We start from the raw sequence: 19,787 nt of genomic DNA, 5'->3' as shown, positions 1-19,787 counted from the left end.
TTGTTTGGAAGAAACACACAACACTATGTGTGGTGAAAAAGAGGCACAGCACACCAACATCAAAACCTCATCCCAGCTGTGAAGTATGGTGGTGGGGGCATCATGGTTTGGGGCTGCTTTGCTGCATCAGGGCCTGGACGGATTGCTATCATCGAAGAAAAAATGAATTCCCAAGTTTATCAAGACATTTTGCAGGAGAACTTAAGACCATCTGTCTACCATCTGAAGCTCAACAGAAGATGGGTGTTGCAACAGGACAATGACCCAAAGCATAGAAGTAAATCAACAACAGAATGGCTTAAACAGAAGAAAATACGCCTTCTGAAGTGGCCCAGTCAGAGTCCTGACCTCAACCCGATTGAGATGCTGTTGCATGACCTCAAGAAAGCGATTCACACCAGACATCCCAAGAATACTGCTGAACTGAAACAGTTCTGTAAAGAGGAATGGTCAAGAATTACTCCTGACCGTTGTGCACGTCTGATCTGCAACTACAGGAAACGTTTGGTTGAAGTTATTGCTGCCAAAGGAGGTTCAACCAGTTATTAAATCCAAGGGTTCACATACTTTTTCCACCTGCACTGTGAATGTTTACATGGTGTGTTCAATAAAAACATGGCAACATTTCATTCTTTGTGTGTTATTAGTTTAAGCAGACTGTGATTGTCTATTGTTGTGACTTAGATGATGATCAGATCACATTTTATGACCAATTTGCGCAGAAATCCATATCGTTCCAAAGGGTTCACATACTTTTTCTTGCAACTGTATATATATATATATATATATATATATATATATATATATATATATATATATATATATATATATATATATATATATATATGCAGCCATCAATCAACAGCTAGAACCTAGGTTCTCTGCTGCTTCTGAGCTTGCCTAGATATACTTTTTCGGCAAAGGATAACAAGAGAAGGAAGCAAATTAAATGATAGAAGTAAATTGGAAAGTTGTTTAAAACTGTATTCTCTATCTGAATCATGAATTAAAAATTTTGAGCTTCATGCCCCTTTTACGCACCCGTAGACCTCATCACTCTCTTACACACACCGATTTTACAACCAGTCACGTGTGGGGGGGTTAGGAATGTGGTTACCTCACGGTCGCACATTCCGACGGGTCGCAGATTACGACACTACACCTGCTCATAAATTTACATTCCTGCTTTTTCAAATAAAGATACCAAGAGAACGAAGAAAAATTAATAATAGAAGTAAATTAAGTTGCTTAAAATTGTATGCTCTAACTGAATCGTGAAAGAAAAAGATTTGGGTTCAGTGTCCTTTTAATTAATCGTACTAAAAACACTTTGCAATGCACCTTAATTTTTTATTCACATAGCTTTATTTTTGTTTATATAGATAAATAGAAGACACATTCTAATACAAACTTTAATACACATAAAAATGCACTTACAGGTTCTTTGGATACACAAAAGAGCATTAAACGGGTCTTTAGCGATTTTATAATAGGACAGTTTGTATAGCTGTGTGCATCGGGACACACGTAACCCTGTATGCAAAAAAAAAGTTTTATATTCAGGACAGGAAAACCTATTTTATAGTACTAAATAATAACGTATTACATGTTAACATACCTATTTATGACTCAACAATTTTGTTTGATTTCATTAAACTAATGACAATGCAATATGTTTGTTTTATCCAGAATATGACCCAGCAAGACCAGATGATGATGCAGCAGATGGAGCAACTGCAAAGACTTGTAAAGGAGCAACAAAAACTAATTACTTTTATGAACCCAGGTATTTGCTTATAAATACAGTAGGTTTTTTTTCTATTATCTTAGAGCAACATTAATTCCTTTGCTTAACAACATTATACTGTCACTGTAATTTTATTTTTATTTCATTAAATATGTTTATTAAAGGGACAGTACATTCATGATATAGACAGAGCATACAATTCTATTTACTTCTATTATTTAATTTTCATACGGCTAGATTACGAGTTTGGTGTTAGAGGCTGTGCGGTGCTAACGAGCAGTTTATGCTCACCGCTCACTTACAGACAGCGCTGGTATTACGGGTTTTTACAACCCAGAGAAGAAGTGAGCATTGAGCTAAATTTTGCTCCTTACCGCACTCCAATACCAGCGCTGCTTACGTTAGCGGTGAGCTGGTGTAACGTGCTCGTGCACGATTTCCCCTTAGGAATCAATGGGGAGAGCCGGCTGAAAAAAAGTCTAACACCTGCAAAAAAGCAGCGTAAAACTCCTTAAAGGGACAGTCTACCATAGAATTGTTATTGTTTTAAAAGATAGATAATCCCTTTATTACCCATTCCCCAGGTTTGCATAACCAACACAGTTATATTAATGTACTTTTTACCTCTGTGATTACCTTGTATCTAGGAACCTTCTTCCAGCCCCCTGATCACATGACTGTGACTGTTTATTATCTATTGTCTTGCATTTAGCATTGTTTTGTGCTAAATCTTAAATAACTTATTGTGCCTGAACATAGTGTTATCTATATGGCCCACGTGTACTTTCTGTCTCTTTGTGTTGAAAAGAGATTTAAAAAGCATGTGATAAGAATAAGAATACCAAGAGAAAAAAGCAAATTTGATGATAAAAGTAAATTGGAAAGTTGATTAAAATTAAAAGTCCTATCTGAATAATGAAAGTTTAATTTATACTAGACTATCCCTTTAACGCAGCTCCATTGATTCCTATGGGGAAATACATTTTATGTCTACACCTAACACCCTAACATGAACCCCGAGTCTAAACACCCCTAATCTTATTAACTCCTAATCTGCCGCCCCGACATCGCCGACACCTGCATTATATTATTAACCCCTAATCTGTCGCTCCGGACACTGCCGCCACCTACATTATACTTATGAACCCCTAATCTGCTGCCCCCAACATCGCCGACACCTACATTATATTTATTAACCCCTAATTTGCCGCGCCCTATGTCGCCGCCACCTACCTACATTTATTAACCCCTAATCTGCTGCCCCAACGTCGCCGCCACTATAATAAACATATTAACCCCTAAACCGCCGCACTCCCGCCTCGCAAACATTAGTTAAATATTATTAACCCCTAATCTGCCACCCCCAACGTCGCCGCCACTATATTAAAGTTATTAACCCCTAAACCTAACACCCCCTAACTTAAATATAATTAAAAGAAATCTAAATAAAATTATTATAATTAACTAAATTATTCCTATTTAAAACTAAATACTTACCTGTAAAATAAACCCTAAGCTAGCTACAATAGAACTAATAGTTACATTGTAGCTATCTTAGGGTTTATTTTTATTTTACAGGTAAGTTTGTATTTATTTTAACTAGGTAGAATAGTTACTAAATAGTTATTAACTATTTAATAACTACCTAGCTAAAATAAATACAAATTGACCTGTAAAATAAAACCTAACCTAAGTTACAATTACACCTAACACTACAATATAATTATTTATTTATTTATTTATAAAATATTTTACCAGGAAGGATACATTGAGATTTCTCTCGTTTTCAAGTATGTCCTGGGATCACAAAACATTGCATTGATACAATAGGGTACAATAAAATACAAAAACAATAATAAAAATACACATTATATGCAAACATTTAACATAGAGCAGGTATGAAATATTTATCCATGACAGGAGCATTCTGTTTTGAGATATGTATAGAGGGATCTCTTAAAGGATTTTAGGCTTGGGGAAGTTTTTAAAGTGTGAGGGAGGTCATTCCATAATTGTGGCGCTCTGTAGGAAAAGGAGGATCGAGCTGCTTTTTTTTTGTATTGAGGCAAGCTAAATAATGTGCTGTTATTGGATCGGAGGTTATAGGAGGTGGGAATAGCAGGGGAGAGCATTCTGCTCAGGTTAAATTAAATAAATTAACTAAATTAAATACAATTAAATAAAATTATCTAAAGTACAAAAAACCCCCCCGCTAAATTACAATATTTTTAAACTAATTACACCTAATCTAATCCCCCTAACAAAATAAAAAAGCCTCCCCAAAATAGAAAAAAGCCCTACCCTACACTAAATTAAAAATAGCCCTTAAAAGGGCCTTTTGCGGGGCATTGCCCCAAAGTAATCAGCTCTCTTACCTGTAAAAAAAATTACAAATCCCCCCCCCAACATTAAAACCCACCACCCACACAACCAACCCTACTCTAAAACCCACCCAATACCCCCTTAAAAAACCTAACACTAACCCCTTGAAGATCACCTTACCGGGAGAAGTCTTCACCTAACCGGGCCGAAGTCCTCAACAAAGCCGGGAGAAGTCTTCATCCAAGCTGGGTGAAGTGGTCCTCCAGACGGGCAGAAGTCTTCATCCAGACGGCATCTTCTATCTTCATCCATCCGGCGTGGAGCTGGTCCATCTTCAAGACATCCGACGCGGAGCATCCTCTTCAATCGACGGCTAACACAGAATGAAGGTACCTTTAAGTGACGTCATCCAAGATGGCGTCCCTTCAATTCCGATTGGCTGATAGAATTCTATCAGCCAATCGGAATTAAGGTAGAAAAAATCCTATTGGCTGATGCAATCAGCCAATAGGATTGAAGTTCAATCCCATTGGCTGATCCAATCAGCCAATAGAATGTGAGCTAAATGCTATTGGCTGATTGGATCAGCCAATAGGATTGAACTTCAATCCTATTGGCTGATTGCATCAGCCAATAGGATTTTTTCTACCTTTACAGGGAGTGCAGAATTATTAGGCAAGTTGTATTTTTGAGGATTAATTTTATTATTGAACAACAACCATGTTCTCAATGAACCCAAAAAACTCATTAATATCAAAGCTGAATAGTTTTGGAAGAAGTTTTTAGTTTGTTTTTAGTTATAGCTATTTTAGGGGGATATCTGTGTGTGCAGGTGACTATTACTGTGCATAATTATTAGGCAACTTAACAAAAAACAAATATATACCCATTTCAATTATTTATTTTTACCAGTGAAACCAATATAACATCTCAACATTCACAAATATACATTTCTGACATTCAAAAACAAAACAAAAACAAATCAGTGACCAATATAGCCACCTTTCTTTGCAAGGACACTCAAAAGCCTGCCATCCATGGATTCTGTCAGTGTTTTGATCTGTTCACCATCAACATTGCGTGCAGCAGCAACCACAGCCTCCCAGACACTGTTCAGAGAGGTGTACTGTTTTCCCTCCTTGTAAATCTCACATTTGATGATGGACCACAGGTTCTCAATGGGGTTCAGATCAGGTGAACAAGGAGGCCATGTCATTAGATTTTCTTCTTTTATACCCTTTCTTGCCAGCCACGATGTGGAGTACTTGGACGCGTGTGATGGAGCATTGTCCTGCATGAAAATCATGTTTTTCTTGAAGGATGCAGACTTCTTCCTGTACCACTGCTTGAAGAAGGTGTCTTCCAGAAACTGGCAGTAGGACTGGGAGTTGAGCTTGACTCCATCCTCAACCCGAAAAGGCCCCACAAGCTCATCTTTGATGATACCAGCCCAAACCAGTACTCCACCTCCACCTTGCTGGCGTCTGAGTCGGACTGGAGCTCTCTGCCCTTGACCAATCCAGCCACGGGCCCATCCATCTGGCCCATCAAGGCTCACTCTCATTTCATCAGTCCATAAAACCTTAGAAAAATCAGTCTTGAGATATTTCTTGGCCCAGTCTTGACGTTTCAGCTTGTGTGTCTTGTTCAGTGGTGGTCGTCTTTCAGCCTTTCTTACCTTGGCCATGTCTCTGAGTATTGCACACCTTGTGCTTTTGGGCACTCCAGTAATGTGGCAGCTCTGAAATATGGCCAAACTGGTGGAAAGTGGCATCTTGGCAGCTGCACGCTTGACTTTTCTCAGTTCATGGGCAGTTATTTTGCGCCTTGGTTTTTCCACACGCTTCTTGCGATCCTGTTGACTATTTTGAATGAAACGCTTGATTGTTCGATGATCACGCTTCAGAAGCTTTGCAATTTTAAGAGTGCTGCATCCCTCTGCAAGATATCTCACTATTTTTGACTTTTCTGAGCCTGTCAAGTCCTTGTTTTGACCCATTTTGCCAAAGGAAAGGAAGTTGCCTAATAATTATGCACACCTGATATAGGGTGTTGATGTCATTAGACCACACCCCTTCTCATTACAGAGTTGCACATCACCTAATATGCTTAATTGGTAGTAGGCTTTCGAGCCTATACAGCTTGGAGTAAGACAATATGCATAAAGAGGATGATGTGGTCAAAATACTCATTTGCCTAATAATTCTGCACTCCCTGTAATTCCGATTGGCTGATAGAATTCTATAAGCCAATCAGAATTGAAGGGACGCCATCTTGGATGACGTCACTTAAAGGTACCTTCATTCTGTGTTAGCCGACGATTGAAGAGGATGCTCCACGTCGGATGTCTTGAAGATGGACCCACTCCGCGCCGGATGGATGAAGATAGAAGATGCTGTCTCGATGAAGACTTCTGTCCATCTGGAGGACCACTTCGCCCAGCTTGGATGAAGACTTCTCCCGGCTTCGTTGAGGACTTCGGCCCAGTTGGGTGAAGACTTCTCCCAGTAAGGTGATCTTCAAGGGGTTAGTGTTAGTTTTTTTTAAGGGGGTATTGGGTGGGTTTTAGAGTGGGTTGGTTGTGTGGGTGGTGGGTTTTAATGTTGGGGGGGATTTGTAATTTTTTTTACAGGTAAGAGAGCTGATTACTTTGGGGCAATGCCCCGCAAAAGGCCCTTTTAAGAGCTATTTGTAATTTAGTGTAGGGTAGGGCTTTTTATTTTGGGGGGGCTTTTTTATTTTGTTAGGGGGATTAGATTAGGTGTAATTAGTTATTTGTTTATTATTTTCTGTAATTTAGTGGGGGGGGGGTTGTACTTTAGATAATTTTATTAAATTGTATTTAATTGTATTTAATTTAGGGAATTAATTTAATTATAGTTTAGTGTTAGGTGTAATTGTAACTTAGGTTAGCTTTTATTTTACAGGTAACTTTGTATTTATTTTAGCTAGGTAGTTATTAAATAGTTAATAACTATTTAGTAACTTTTCTACCTAGTTAAAATAAATACAAACTTGACTGTAAAATAAAAGTAAACCCTAAGCTAGATACAATGTAACTATTAGTTATATTGTAGCTAGCTTAGGGTTTATTTTACAGGTAAGTATTTAGTTTTAAATATGTTTTAGTTTTAAATATGAATTATTTTGTTAATTTTAGTAATTTTATTTAGATTTATTTAAATTATATTTAAGTTAGGGGGTGTTAGGGTTAGACTTAGATTTAGGGGTTAATAACTGTAGTATAGTGGCGGCGACGTTGGGGGCGGCAGATTAGGGGTTTATAAATGTAGGTAGGTGTCGGCGATGTTAGGGACGGCAGATTAGGGGTTAATAATATTTAACTGTTTGCGAGGCGGGAGTGCGGCGGTTTAGGGGTTAATATATTTATTATAGTGGCGGCGATGTCCGGTTCAGCAGATTAGGGGTTAAATATTTAATTTTAGTGGTTGCGATGCAGAAGGGCCTTGGTTTAGGGGTTAATAGGTAGTTTATGGGTGTTACTTTTTAGCACTTTAGTTAAGAGTTTTATGCTACGGCGTTTTGCCATAAAACTCTTAACTACTGACTTTAAAATGCGGTACCAGTCTTGACAGGAGACGGTCTACCGCTCACTTTTTGGCAGAGTTGTAATACCGGCGCTTTGCAAGTCCCATTGAAAAAAGAGGATATGCAATTTACGTAAGTGGATTTGCGGTATTTCCAAGTCTTGACAAAAAAGTGAGCGGTACACCTGTACCTTCAAGACTCGTAATACCAGCGGGCGTTAAAAAGCAGCGTTGGGACCGGCCAACGCTGCTTTTTAAGCCTAACGCAAGACTCATAATCTAGCCGATAATTTTCTTGTTATCCTTTGCTGAAAAGTTTATCTAGGAAAGCTCAGGAGCAGCAAAGAACATAGGTTCTAGCTGCTGATTGGTGGTTGCATATATATATACCGATTGTCATTGGCTCATCCATGTGTTCAGTTAGAAACCAGTAGTGCATTGCCGCTCCTTCAACAAAATATACCAAGAGAATGAAGGAAATTTGATAATAGAAGTAAACTGGAAAGATGTTTAAATTTGTATGTTCGACCTAAATCATGAAAGGAACGTTTTGGGTTTCATGTCCCTTTAAGCATTTAAAATTAAAATCTTACGTGGGCAAAAGAATATTTGAAAAAAATAATTTTATAAACCCTCCAGGGGCTATTTTCATGTGACACAATCTCACAGGGTTGTGTCTACCAATCTAGCTAAGCACTCTTAAGAGGACTATTTATGATAATGGCTGCAGACTAGTCCTTGCAAATCTTTTCACAGTAAAAACACATGGGAGCTGATTTATTAAGGGCCGCTTCTTAACTCGTCCGCCGCCTCTGAGGCTGCGGACAGCAATCCGCCCAATCGGGTTGATTGACACTCTCTGCTAACGGCCAATCTGCAGGGGGCACCAGAACTGCTTGTACAATGTTAAATGCCAACAGCATATGCTGTCGCCATTTAGCGATGCAGGACGGACATGATTCACTATAGCGAATCATAACCGCCTGGGGTATGATAAATCTACCCCTTATTCTGTAGTTTATCTACATAAATATGTCTGCTAGTAATATATTTAATTGCATGTAATTAATCATTCTTACTTTAGCTTCTCAGTGCAAAATGTATCATGTTGGTCTGCCTGCAGTCACCACTTGCGATGCTGCATCATGTGGTGAAATTTAACATTGCACAAGAGCTCTCTTGTGCAATTCAATGTCCTGCTTTTGCGAGTGTCAGGGTTATTGATCTAGCCACTTCTGAGGTGGCGGAGAGGTGAAAGAAACAGTTTCTTCTTCTTAAGAAGAATATGTAAAATGTGTAAGTTGCTTGTGAAGCAGGCTTGAATGAGCGATCCTGCAACTGCATATTTAAATATGCAGTTGCAGGATCGCTCATTCAAGCCTGCTTCACAAGCAACTTACATATTTTTAAAGTAGACATCCCAAGGTATTGATCTAGGCCCATTTTGGTATATTTGATGCCACTATTTGGCTGCCAAATATAATCATTAAAGGGACACTGTACCCACATTTTTTCTTTCATGATTCAGATAGAGCATTCAATTTTAAGCAACTTTCTAATTTACTCCTATTATCAAATTTTCTTCATTCTCTTGGTATCTTTATTTGAAAAGCAAGAATTTAAGTTTAGATGCCGGCCCATTTTTGGTGAACAACCTGGGTTGTCCTTGCTGATTGGACAGCACCAATTAACAAGTGCTGTCCATGCTTCTGAACCACAAATTGGCTGGCTCCTTAGCTTAGATGCCTTCTTTTTCAAATCAAGAAAGCAAGAGAACGAAGAAAAAATGATAATAGAAGTAACATAGTAACATAGTAGATAAGGTTGAAAAAAAGACTGAAGTCCATCGAGTTCAACCTATACAAATCTAAAATACTTACAAAAAGCTCCAGTTAAGCTTAAATAACCCCATTAAAATGTGACCCATTTAATACTAGCAATCATATCCATGAATTTTGTTAGTATACAGAAACTTATCCAGACTATTTTTAAATGTATCTATGGTATTGGCATTCACAACCTCCTTTGGTAATGAGTTCCACAATTTTATTGCTCTCACAGTGAAAAAACGTTTCCGTTGCAGGAGATTAAATCTCCTTTCCTCCAACCTTAAATTATGACCTCTTGTCAGAAACAATTTTCTTGGAATAAACAGAGCTTCTGCCATCTCTGTATATGGGCCTTGAATATATTTATATAAAGTAATCATGTCACCTCTCAAGCGCCTTTTTTCTAAAGAAAACAGACCCAGTTTGGCTAGCCTCTCCTCATAGGTTAATTTCTCCAATCCCCTTATTAGCTTTGTGGCCCTTCTCTGACCTTTTTCTAGTTCTGCAATATCTTTTTTAGCAATTGGTCCCCAGAACTGCACTCCAAACTCAAGGTGAGGTCTTACCAGGGCTTTATATAATGACAGAATTATGCTTTCCTCCCTTGAATCAATACCTCTTTTAATACATGCTAGTATCTTATTAGCCTTTGAAGCCGCTGCCCTGCATTGTGCACCCATCTTTAGCTTGTTATCTATTACTACTCCCAAATCCCTTTCCTCCTGTGTTTGGCTAAGTCTTGTCCCATTTAAAAAATACGTAGCCTGCTTATTTTTACTTCCAAAATGTAGAACCTTGCATTTTTCCGTATTAAATCTCATTTTCCATTCACTTGCCCATAGTTCTAATTTTAGCAAATCCCTTTGTAAAGACAGTTCGTCCTGCTCTGACCTTATGACCTTACTTAACTTAGTATCATCTGCAAAAATAGAGATGTCGCTATTTAATCCTTGCTCCAAGTCATTTATAAAAATATTAAAAAGAACAGGGCCCAGTACTGATCCCTGGGGGACGCCACTGATTACCTTTGTCCAATCTGAGTATGATCCATTTACTACTACTCGTTGCTCCCTATCTTTTATCCAGTTATTTATCCATGAGCTAACATTTTCAGCTATTCCCAGTCCCTTAATTTTGTGCATTAATCTCTCATGTGGCACTGTATCAAATGCCTTTGCAAGTAAATTAGAAAGTTGCTTAAAATTGCATGCCCCATATGAATCACAAAAGAAAAAATTTGGGTTCAGTGTCACTTTAAAAATAAAATAAAAATATATAAACATTTTCCAAACTGGATTTCTCACTGAAATTATCTACACATAACTACTGGAGTAATAAGACAAATGGATGTAAAAGCTTCTCTGGGACCCCCTTTGTTCATAAATAGCAGACATTCATGGCTTTACCATTTGGTTTTAGACGGGTGCTATTTGCAGCTAATCAGTTAGTTTGTAAGGTCAATATTTGCTGTATTGTTGGGATAACCCTCCCATCTGACACCTCCCAACCCCGATCCCTAACTAATCCTTCCCAAACGGTTCTCTTCCCCCCCTTCTGCACATTATGGCATTTCTTTTTTAAATTATTTTTACATTTCTGTAATGTAGGGAATCTCCCCACCTCCCTCCTCCATGAACACTTTTTTCTGTAGTGTAGGGCCCCACCTTCCCCCTCCAACCAATGTTTTTATGTAGTGTAGGGACCCATCCCTCTCTCTCCCTTACTAAAGATTTGCTATAATGTGGGGAATCCTGCCCTTCATCCCATCCTGGGCTGGATCGCCCACCCACCTCCCTCCCTCCTTCCCTCCCACCATCACCAACTGAAGATTGTAACAATCATCAATCTGGCTTCATGTGGTAATGGGGTTGTGGTGCTATCTGTAACCTGTTCCGCTCACAGATCCATTGCCTGAGGTAAGGAATGTGAAGGCTGTAGGGCAGGCCAAATATAAGGCACACCGCTTTAACAGGGAATTCATATTGGTTATAAGTTGCTGTAACTCTTTGCCCTCATAGCAGCAGTATATCTAATGGGCATAACTCGTGCTGGAAACACTGTACATTATAAGACTGTGCCAGAAGTGCGCATTTTCAAAGGGCAGTGATGCAGATATTAGACTTGCTCCAAGCTCCGAATGTGTAAAGTGCCTTTGTACTGTTGACTTTAAAGACTATCCTGCTGACAGTTTCTTGCACAACTATGTTAGTATTAGATATTGGAGCTTTGTTCTGTGTTCCTCACCTTGATGGAAAAAAAATCTGGCAATTTTGAGAACCCTGTTTTCTTCTGAAGATACTAAATTCTCATAGGATCTTCATTGTTTAGCCCATTTTGACAAAATAACTCTCATTCTAGCAGCTCAATGTTCTTGATTAGCATTTAAAAGTCAGAGAGTTTGGAAAACAGCACTTTTGGGGCACGGAACCCTGGATCAGCTTTGGACCCTGCCATGTTACAATGAAGGACTCTTTTTAAAGATATTCGGTGGCTGCAACTCAGCTTTATTTTATTGTGCTTTAATAGCATTTGGCATGGAGGTCTATCAGGCTGTACATTCTTAGGAATAAAGGGTCTAGTACTAAATCACCATAAATAACAATATGAGAGAAAAGCAGCTTTGTCATTCTGATAAAATCAAGTTCATCATACTATAAGTGATGTCATATAAAGACCTTTACTAGTTCACCTGCCTATGTACATGGACCTTCCACTTACTCCTTTTTTCTTTAAAAGCCTACTGTATTGGCAATACATGATGCCAGCAGAATGGATGAGGTATCTACAGCAACTGAAAGTGTCCAGTATCTTTTTTTTACCACATGAAAGCATGTAAATCTCAGCACTGGTTTAAAAAACCACTGAGTATGGAGGAATTGTTTTATTGTAAGTTTAGTTCTGTTCTGTTTATCTTGGGGTGAGAGAGGAAGTTATTTCAGTGTTTCACATTGTCATTTAGGTAGATCACCGCTGTGAGTCTGAAATCATAACATACCATTGTATTGACCGTGAATAAGGAGTCATATTTTCGAGGTTATACCAAATTAAATGGACAAAACTAGTAAATAAAATAAAAGATGGCTAATGAAATCAAAACAAATCCCAAAAGATTTATTAAAGTACAGAACTGCAAACGAAAATGTTGGCACATTCAACGGAAATGGGGAGTTTGGTTAGTGAAGATCAGGAGAAGGCAGTTTTTAAAGGGACAGTCAAGTCCAAAAAAAACTTTCATGATTTAAATACAGCATGTAATTTTAAACAACTTCCCAATTTACTTTTATCACCAATTTTGCTTTGTACTCTTGGTATTCTTAGTTGAAAGCTAAACCTAGGAGGTTCATATGCTAATTTCTTAGACCTTGAAGACTGCCTCTAATCTGAATGCATTTTGACCACTAGAGGACATTAGTTCATGTGTTTCATATAGATAACATTGAGTTCATGCACGTGAAGTGACCTGGGAGTGAGCACTGATTGGCTAAAATGCAAGTGTCAAAAGAACTGAAATAAGGGGGCAGTCAGTTGAAGCTTAGATACAAGTTAATCACAGAGGTAAAATGTGTATTATTATAACTGTGTTGGTTATGCAAAACTGGGGAATGGGTAATAAAGGGATTATCTTTCTTTTTAAACAACAAAAATTCTGGTGTTGACTGTCCCTTTTTTAAACAATTTTTTTCTTCGGAATAAAGCAAGCAAGAACCAATGACTGTAGATTTGATGATCATTGTTACCAAACCCTTGCAGAAAATATGTAATTGACTGACACGGGATAAAGTGCTTAAGCAGTTAAATAATGTTAATAGCTTTAGAAGATGGTATACACCCAATGGTAGACTAAATACACACAAAAAGAAGCTCACTCACAGTAACGAATAACCGACTCAATAACATTGTTAGCCTGTTCTATGGCGATTTACCACCTGGGTGCAGCTTCTTTTTAGCCCAGTAATGCTTTTCACAGAGTAGAACTTTCCTGTAGTATATCCGTCTGATCCCGCCTATTACGGACAGTACAGCGCAGAAATGCCAGGCAATTCCTTTCTGAACAGGGAACACAGCAACTCTAGACAATTGTTTTGGCCTTCATTTTATTGTTTTTATACACCCAATGGTACTCAGGAACATTAGTCTAGAAATAGCTAAACCATTGTTTTTAATATTTCATGATTCATTCTTTTCTAGGGTTGTACAAAAAGATTTGCGTTGAACAGATGTTGTGCCCATATTTAAAAAGGGACCAAAAGATCAGCTGGGAAATTACAGACCTGTGAGCTTAGCATCTTTAGGGGGGAAATTATATGAAAGATTGTTTAGGAATAATGTTCAGGAATACATTTTGCATAAAACTAATATCAGTTGGAGTCAACATGTATTCATGAAGGAGAGATCATGTCAAACTAACCTAAATCCATTCTCTGAGGAAGATAGTAAAAGTATAGATGAGGGTGGTGCATTGGATATGATCTATTTAGATTTTTCTCAAACATTTGATACAGATCCATGAAGAATATTATTGTTCAAATTGAGAGAGATTGGTTTGGAGGGAAATGCTTGTACTTGGATTGAAAATTGGATTAGGGATAGAGTACAGAAAGTTTTTTTTTTTTAAGTTTTTTTTATGGAGAATTCTCAATTTTGACAAAAGTGGTATTTGATGTTCCTCAAGGTTCTGAGCTGAGCCCACTTCTCTTTAATCTGTTTATTAGCAAACTTAAATTGGGAATCAGAAGCTGAGTGTCAGTAATTGCAGATAATACAAAATTAGGTAAGGTTATGAACTGTTACTTCTCTGCAGAGAGACTTAAATAAATTGGGGAACTGGGTAGGCAAGTGGCAGATGAGATTTAATCCAGTTATGTGTTTTGGTAGCAAAAATAAACATGCAACTTATACTTTTAAATATGGTTGAGTTAGGGATATTATTATTTAATTAGGAGATATTGTATATTAAAAAAGAATATGAAACCCAACATGTTTCTTTCATGATTCAGATAGAGCATATGATTTTAAAAAAACTTTCTAATTTACTTCTATTATCATTTTTTCTTCATTCTCTTGGTATCTTTTTTTGAAAGCAGGGACGAATTCTTAGGCGCTTACCCATTTCTGGAGCACAATATGGCCTCAGTTTTACAAGAATGTTGCCATTTGCAAGAGCACTAGATGGCAGCACTATTTCCTGTCATGTAGTGCTCCAAGGGGTCGATCCGATAAAAATCGTCGCCCGCAAAAGCCGGCGACGCCAATATTTGCGCTGGTTTGGTATCCTATATACGGCGTAACCTAGAAGTTACGCCCGTATATTTCTGCCGTCGCCCGTAGTTTGTTGGGCCATAGGCAGGTATACCAAACCAGCGCAGTTTGGTATCCAATATACAGCGTAAGGACTTACGTGGCGAAAATGGAGAAATCTTACTCCATTTTCACCTCGCCACAAAAAGCAGCCGTAAGAAGCCTTACGCTGACTATTGGAGCCCCATAACTCCCTAAACTAGCTAGAAAATAAACCTAACACCTAACGCATGCACAATGTCTATCTACCTGTCAACCGCGATCCCCCGCCACAATCTCTAATAAAGTTATTAACCTCTAAACCGCCGCTCCCGTACCCCGCCGCCATCTACATAAACTAACCCCCTACTGTGAGCTCCTAAAACCGCCGCCATCTACCTTATCTATCGCCTAATGTGAACCCCTAAAACCGCCGCCATCTACCTTATCTATCCCCTAATCTGACCCCTTACACTGCCGCCATCTACCTTATCTATCCCCTAATCTGACCCCTTACACCGCCGCCACCTATATAAAAATGATTAACCCCTAATCTAATCCCCCTATACCGCCGCCAGCTATATTAATATTATTAACCCCTAATCTAATCCCCCCTAAAGTAATAAACTCTATTACCAGCCCTTAAAAGGGCCTTTTGCGGGGCTTTGCCCCAAAGTAAACAGCTCTTTTGCCCTATAACCTGCCCTCCCTACACCGCCGCCACCTATATTAATAGTATTAACCCCTAATGTAAGCCCCTTACACCGCTGCCATCTCTATTAAAATTATTAACCCCTAATTTAATCTACCTACCCCGCCGCCAGCTATATTATCTATATTAACCCTAAGTATAATATAGTTATTACATTATATATATTAACTATATTAACCCTAATTATATTAGGGTTAATATAGTTAATATAGTTACTATAGTATTTATATTAACTATATTAACTCTATCTAACCCTAACTAAATTCTTATTAAATAAATCTAATTCATATTATAAACTAAAATATTCCTATTTAAATCTAAATACTTACCTATAAAATAAACCCTAAGATAGCTACAATATAATTAATAATTACATTGTAGCTATGTTAGGGTTTATATTTATTTTACAGGTAAATTGTTAATTATTTTAACTAGGTATAATAGCTATTAAATAGTTATTAACTATTTAATAGCTACCTAGTTAAAATAATTACCCAATTACCTGTAAAATAAATCCTAACCTAAGTTACAAATACACCTACACTTAGGGGTTAATAACTTTATTAGGTGGCGGCGGGGTACGGGAGCGGCGGTTTAGGGGTTAATAGCTTTTTTTATTGTTAGGCTAGTGAGGGGGGATAGCGGATAGAGGGTTAGACGTGTCGGGCTGAACCAATCAGCCAATCGGATTGAACTTGAATCTGATTGGCTGATTCAATCAGCCAATCAGATTTTTCTACCTTAATTCCGATTGGCTGATAGAAGGTATTTAAAGGTACCTCATTCGTTAATTCCGATTGGCTGATAGAAGGTATTTAAAGGTACCTCATTCGTCGTTCAGTCGTCGGCCGGGATGGATGCTCCGCGTTGGCGGAGCGAAGAAAGAAGATTGAAGATGCCGCTTGATGGAAGATGCTGCCGGATGGAAGAAGACTTTGCTGCCGCTTGGAGAAAGACATCGCCGGGATGAAGAATTCTTCTTTGCCGCTTGGATAGACATCGCCCGGATCGGATGAGGAGTTCGGCCCGGCGTGGTGAAGACAAGGTAGGGAGATCTTCAGGGGGGTAGTGTTAGTTTTTTTTAAGGGGGGTTTGGGTGGGTTTAGAATAGGGGTATGTGGGTTGTGGGTTGTAATGTTGGGGGGGGGTATTGTATATTTATTTAAATGCAAAAGAGCTGAATTCTTTGGGGCATGCGCCGCAAAAGGCCCTTTTAAGGGCTGGTAAGGTAAAGAGCTTTGAACTTTTTTTAATTTAGAATAGGGCAGGGAATTTTTTTTATTTTGGGGGGCTTTATTATTTTATTAGGGGGCTTAGAATAGGTGTAATTAGCTTACAATTGCTGTAATCTTTTTTATTTTTTGTAATTTAGTGTTTGTTTGTTTTTGTAATTTAGTTTAGTTTATTTAATTGTATTTTTATATAGATATTTGTAGTTTATTTAATTTATTGATAGTGTAGGTGTATTTGTAACTTAGGTTAGGATTTATTTTACAGGTAATTGGGTAATTATTTTAACTAGGTAGCTATTAAATAGTTAATAACTATTTAATAGCTATTATACCTAGTTAAAATAATTAACAATTTACCTGTAAAATAAATATAAACCCTAACATAGCTACAATGTAATTATTAATTATATTGTAGATATCTTAGGGTTTATTTTATAGGTAAGCATTTAGATTTAAATAGGAATATTTTAATTAATAATATTAATATTAGATTTATTTTAATAAGAGTTTAGTTAGGGATGTTAGAGTTAGATAGGGTTATTATACTTAATATATATATAATATAATAACTATATTAACTATATTAACCCTAATATAATTAGGGTTAATATAGTTAATATATATAATATAATAATTATATTAACTATATTAACCCTAATATAATTAGGGTTAATATAGTTAATATAGCTGGCGGCGGTGTAGGGGGATTAGATTAGGGGTTAATACATTTATTATAGCTGGCGGCGGTGTAGGGGGATTTAGATTAGATGCAAAAGAGCTGTTTACTTTGTGACAAAGCCCCGCCAAAAGCCCTTTTAAGGGCTGGCAAAAGAGCAGTTTACTTTGGGGTAATGCCACGCAAAAAGCCCTTTTCAGGGCTATTTGTAGGGTTAGACTTAGGTTTAGTGGTAGGGATAGTTTAGTATTTTAGGGGTTAAATAATTTAATATAGATGGCGGCGGGGTAGGGGGATTAAATTAGGGGTTAATAATTTTAAAATAGATGGCGGCGGGGTAGGGGCTCACTTTAGGGGGTAGGTAAGGTAGATGGCGGCGGTGTTAGGGGCTCACTTTAGGGGGTTATAGATTTAATATAGCTGGCGGCGGGGTACGGGAGCGGCGGTTTAGGGGTTAATAACTTTATTAGGTGGCGGCGGGGTATGGGAGCGGCGGTTTAGGGGTTAATAGCTTTTTTTATTGTTAGGCTAGTGAGGGGGGATAGCGGATAGAGGGTTAGATGTGTCGGGCTATGTTTAGGAGGCGTGTTAGACAGTGCGGGTGATTTTGTAGGCGCCGGCAGTTTCTAAAGTGGCGCAAGTCACTGGCGACGCCAGAAATCTGTACTTACGCAGATTTCTGGACATCTCTACTTTGTCAGACTTACGCCACTTTAGCAACTGACGGCGCCGCATATTGGATAGCTCGAGTTGCGAGCTGAAACTGCAGGCGACGCGGGTTCCCTCGCTTGCGCCGCAAACTACGCCGTTTATCGGATCGCGCCCCAAATGCCTACATAGGTATCTCATCAACACAGAATGTCATGGGAATGCAGTAAATTTGATGATAGAAGTAAATTGGAAATGGTATGATCTGTCTGAATCACAAAATATTTTTTTTTGGGTTTCATATCCCTTTAACAATAAGATGCAGTGTCAGTCAGCAGTTGGAAAGACTAAGACTGTCATGTATAAAAGGTGGTATATTAATCACGTGATGAAAATATAAAAATATAATATTGCCTGTTTATAAATCAATGGTAAGACCACATCTTGAATATGCAGTGCAATAATGGGCACTAGATTTTAAGAAGGATATTCTAGAACTGCAAGAGGAGGGTGACAAAATTGATACTGGAAAGGGAAGATTTGCATATGAAGTCAAACTGTAAAGTTTGGAATTATTTACTGGAAAAGAGACGTGTCCTAGCAGATTTATTCTACAAATATTTAGAGGGCCCATATAAGCCGCTATCAGCTGACCTGTTTATCACTAGGACTACATAGGACAAGAGGTCATCCATTGACCATTGAGGAACAGAGATTTGACCTACATCAGCGTAAGGGTTTCTTTACATTAAAAGTACAAGAAGATTATAGAATTATCTGCCTAATGAGGTTGTTCTAGCAAATTCAGTAGATGCCTTTAAAAAAGTTATAGATGCTTTTTTCTATGAGCATATACAGAGATACAACAGTTATTATTGACAGTTTAGTACCTTGTTGATCCAAGGAGTTGAGAGAGATTTTTTTTGTTTTCCCTTTGGATCATCAGTAGTAGCAGTAATGTGGGAAAGATTGACCTTGATAGACTTGAGACATTTTCTAACCTATATTACTATGTAACTGTACAATATAACTGTCATTTCTACACTATTTTATATAAGTTTTAAAGTCAAATAAATATTTTATATAGGATGTTTAACTCTTGAAATCTTTCCACGCTTTAGCATGTAGGCTCTGTAGACTAATGTTAAAGGGATATAAAACCCAAAAATGTTCTTTCGTTAATCAGACAGAGCATATATTTTTAAAAAAGTTTTCAGTTAACTTCTATTATCAAATTTGCTTTGTTCTTACAATATTCTTTTTTGAAGAGATATCTAGGTAAGTGTCTGGAACACTGAATGGCAGGAAATAGTGCTGCTATCTAGTGCTCTTACAAATTAATTACAGTCTTGTAAATCTGCTGCCATAGTGCTTCAAACATGTGCACACTCCTGACCTTATGTCCCTGCTTTTCAACAAAAGATAACAGGAGAACAAAGAAGATTTGATTCTTGAAGTATATTAGAAAGTTGTTTAAAACTGTATGTGCTAACTCACTGGTTTTCAAACCTGTCATCAGGCTTCCCTAACAGGCCAGATTTTGAGGATATCTGAACTGGAACACAGGTGAAATAATCAGCTGATCGGTAACCATGGTTATTTTACCTGCTCTCACCCAAGGTAATCCTGAAAATCCAGGCCTGAGGACAGGTTTGAAAACCAGTGTTCTAACTGAGTCATGAAAGGAAAAAAATATGGTTTTCATGTCCCTTTAATTTGCACAGATGTGTCTCACTGAAGAGAAATACCTCATGCTGTGAAGTTTAGTCTGTAAGTTATATTTTACAAATGAATGT

The 19,787-nt window shown here is 37.8% G+C and overlaps 1 protein-coding gene across 1 annotated transcript in view; it reads left to right on the top strand.

Annotated features, from left to right (window-relative positions):
- The first annotated feature begins 1,692 nt into the window (after positions 1 to 1,692).
- The window catches only part of LOC128657843 (centromere protein J-like), a 150,557-nt gene continuing 132,462 nt past the window's right edge, over positions 1,693 to 19,787 (top strand). The window contains exon 1 of the mRNA XM_053712265.1: positions 1,693 to 1,786. Within this exon, the coding sequence (XP_053568240.1) occupies positions 1,693 to 1,786 (94 nt within the window). The remainder of the gene's footprint in view (positions 1,787 to 19,787) is intronic.

This window comes from Bombina bombina, chromosome 4 (genome assembly GCF_027579735.1).
Source record: "Bombina bombina isolate aBomBom1 chromosome 4, aBomBom1.pri, whole genome shotgun sequence".
In the NCBI taxonomy this organism is placed as follows: Eukaryota; Metazoa; Chordata; class Amphibia; order Anura; family Bombinatoridae; genus Bombina; species Bombina bombina.
The sequence above is the reverse complement of the archived record's forward strand: the minus strand, read 5'-3'. Positions and strand labels throughout refer to the sequence as shown.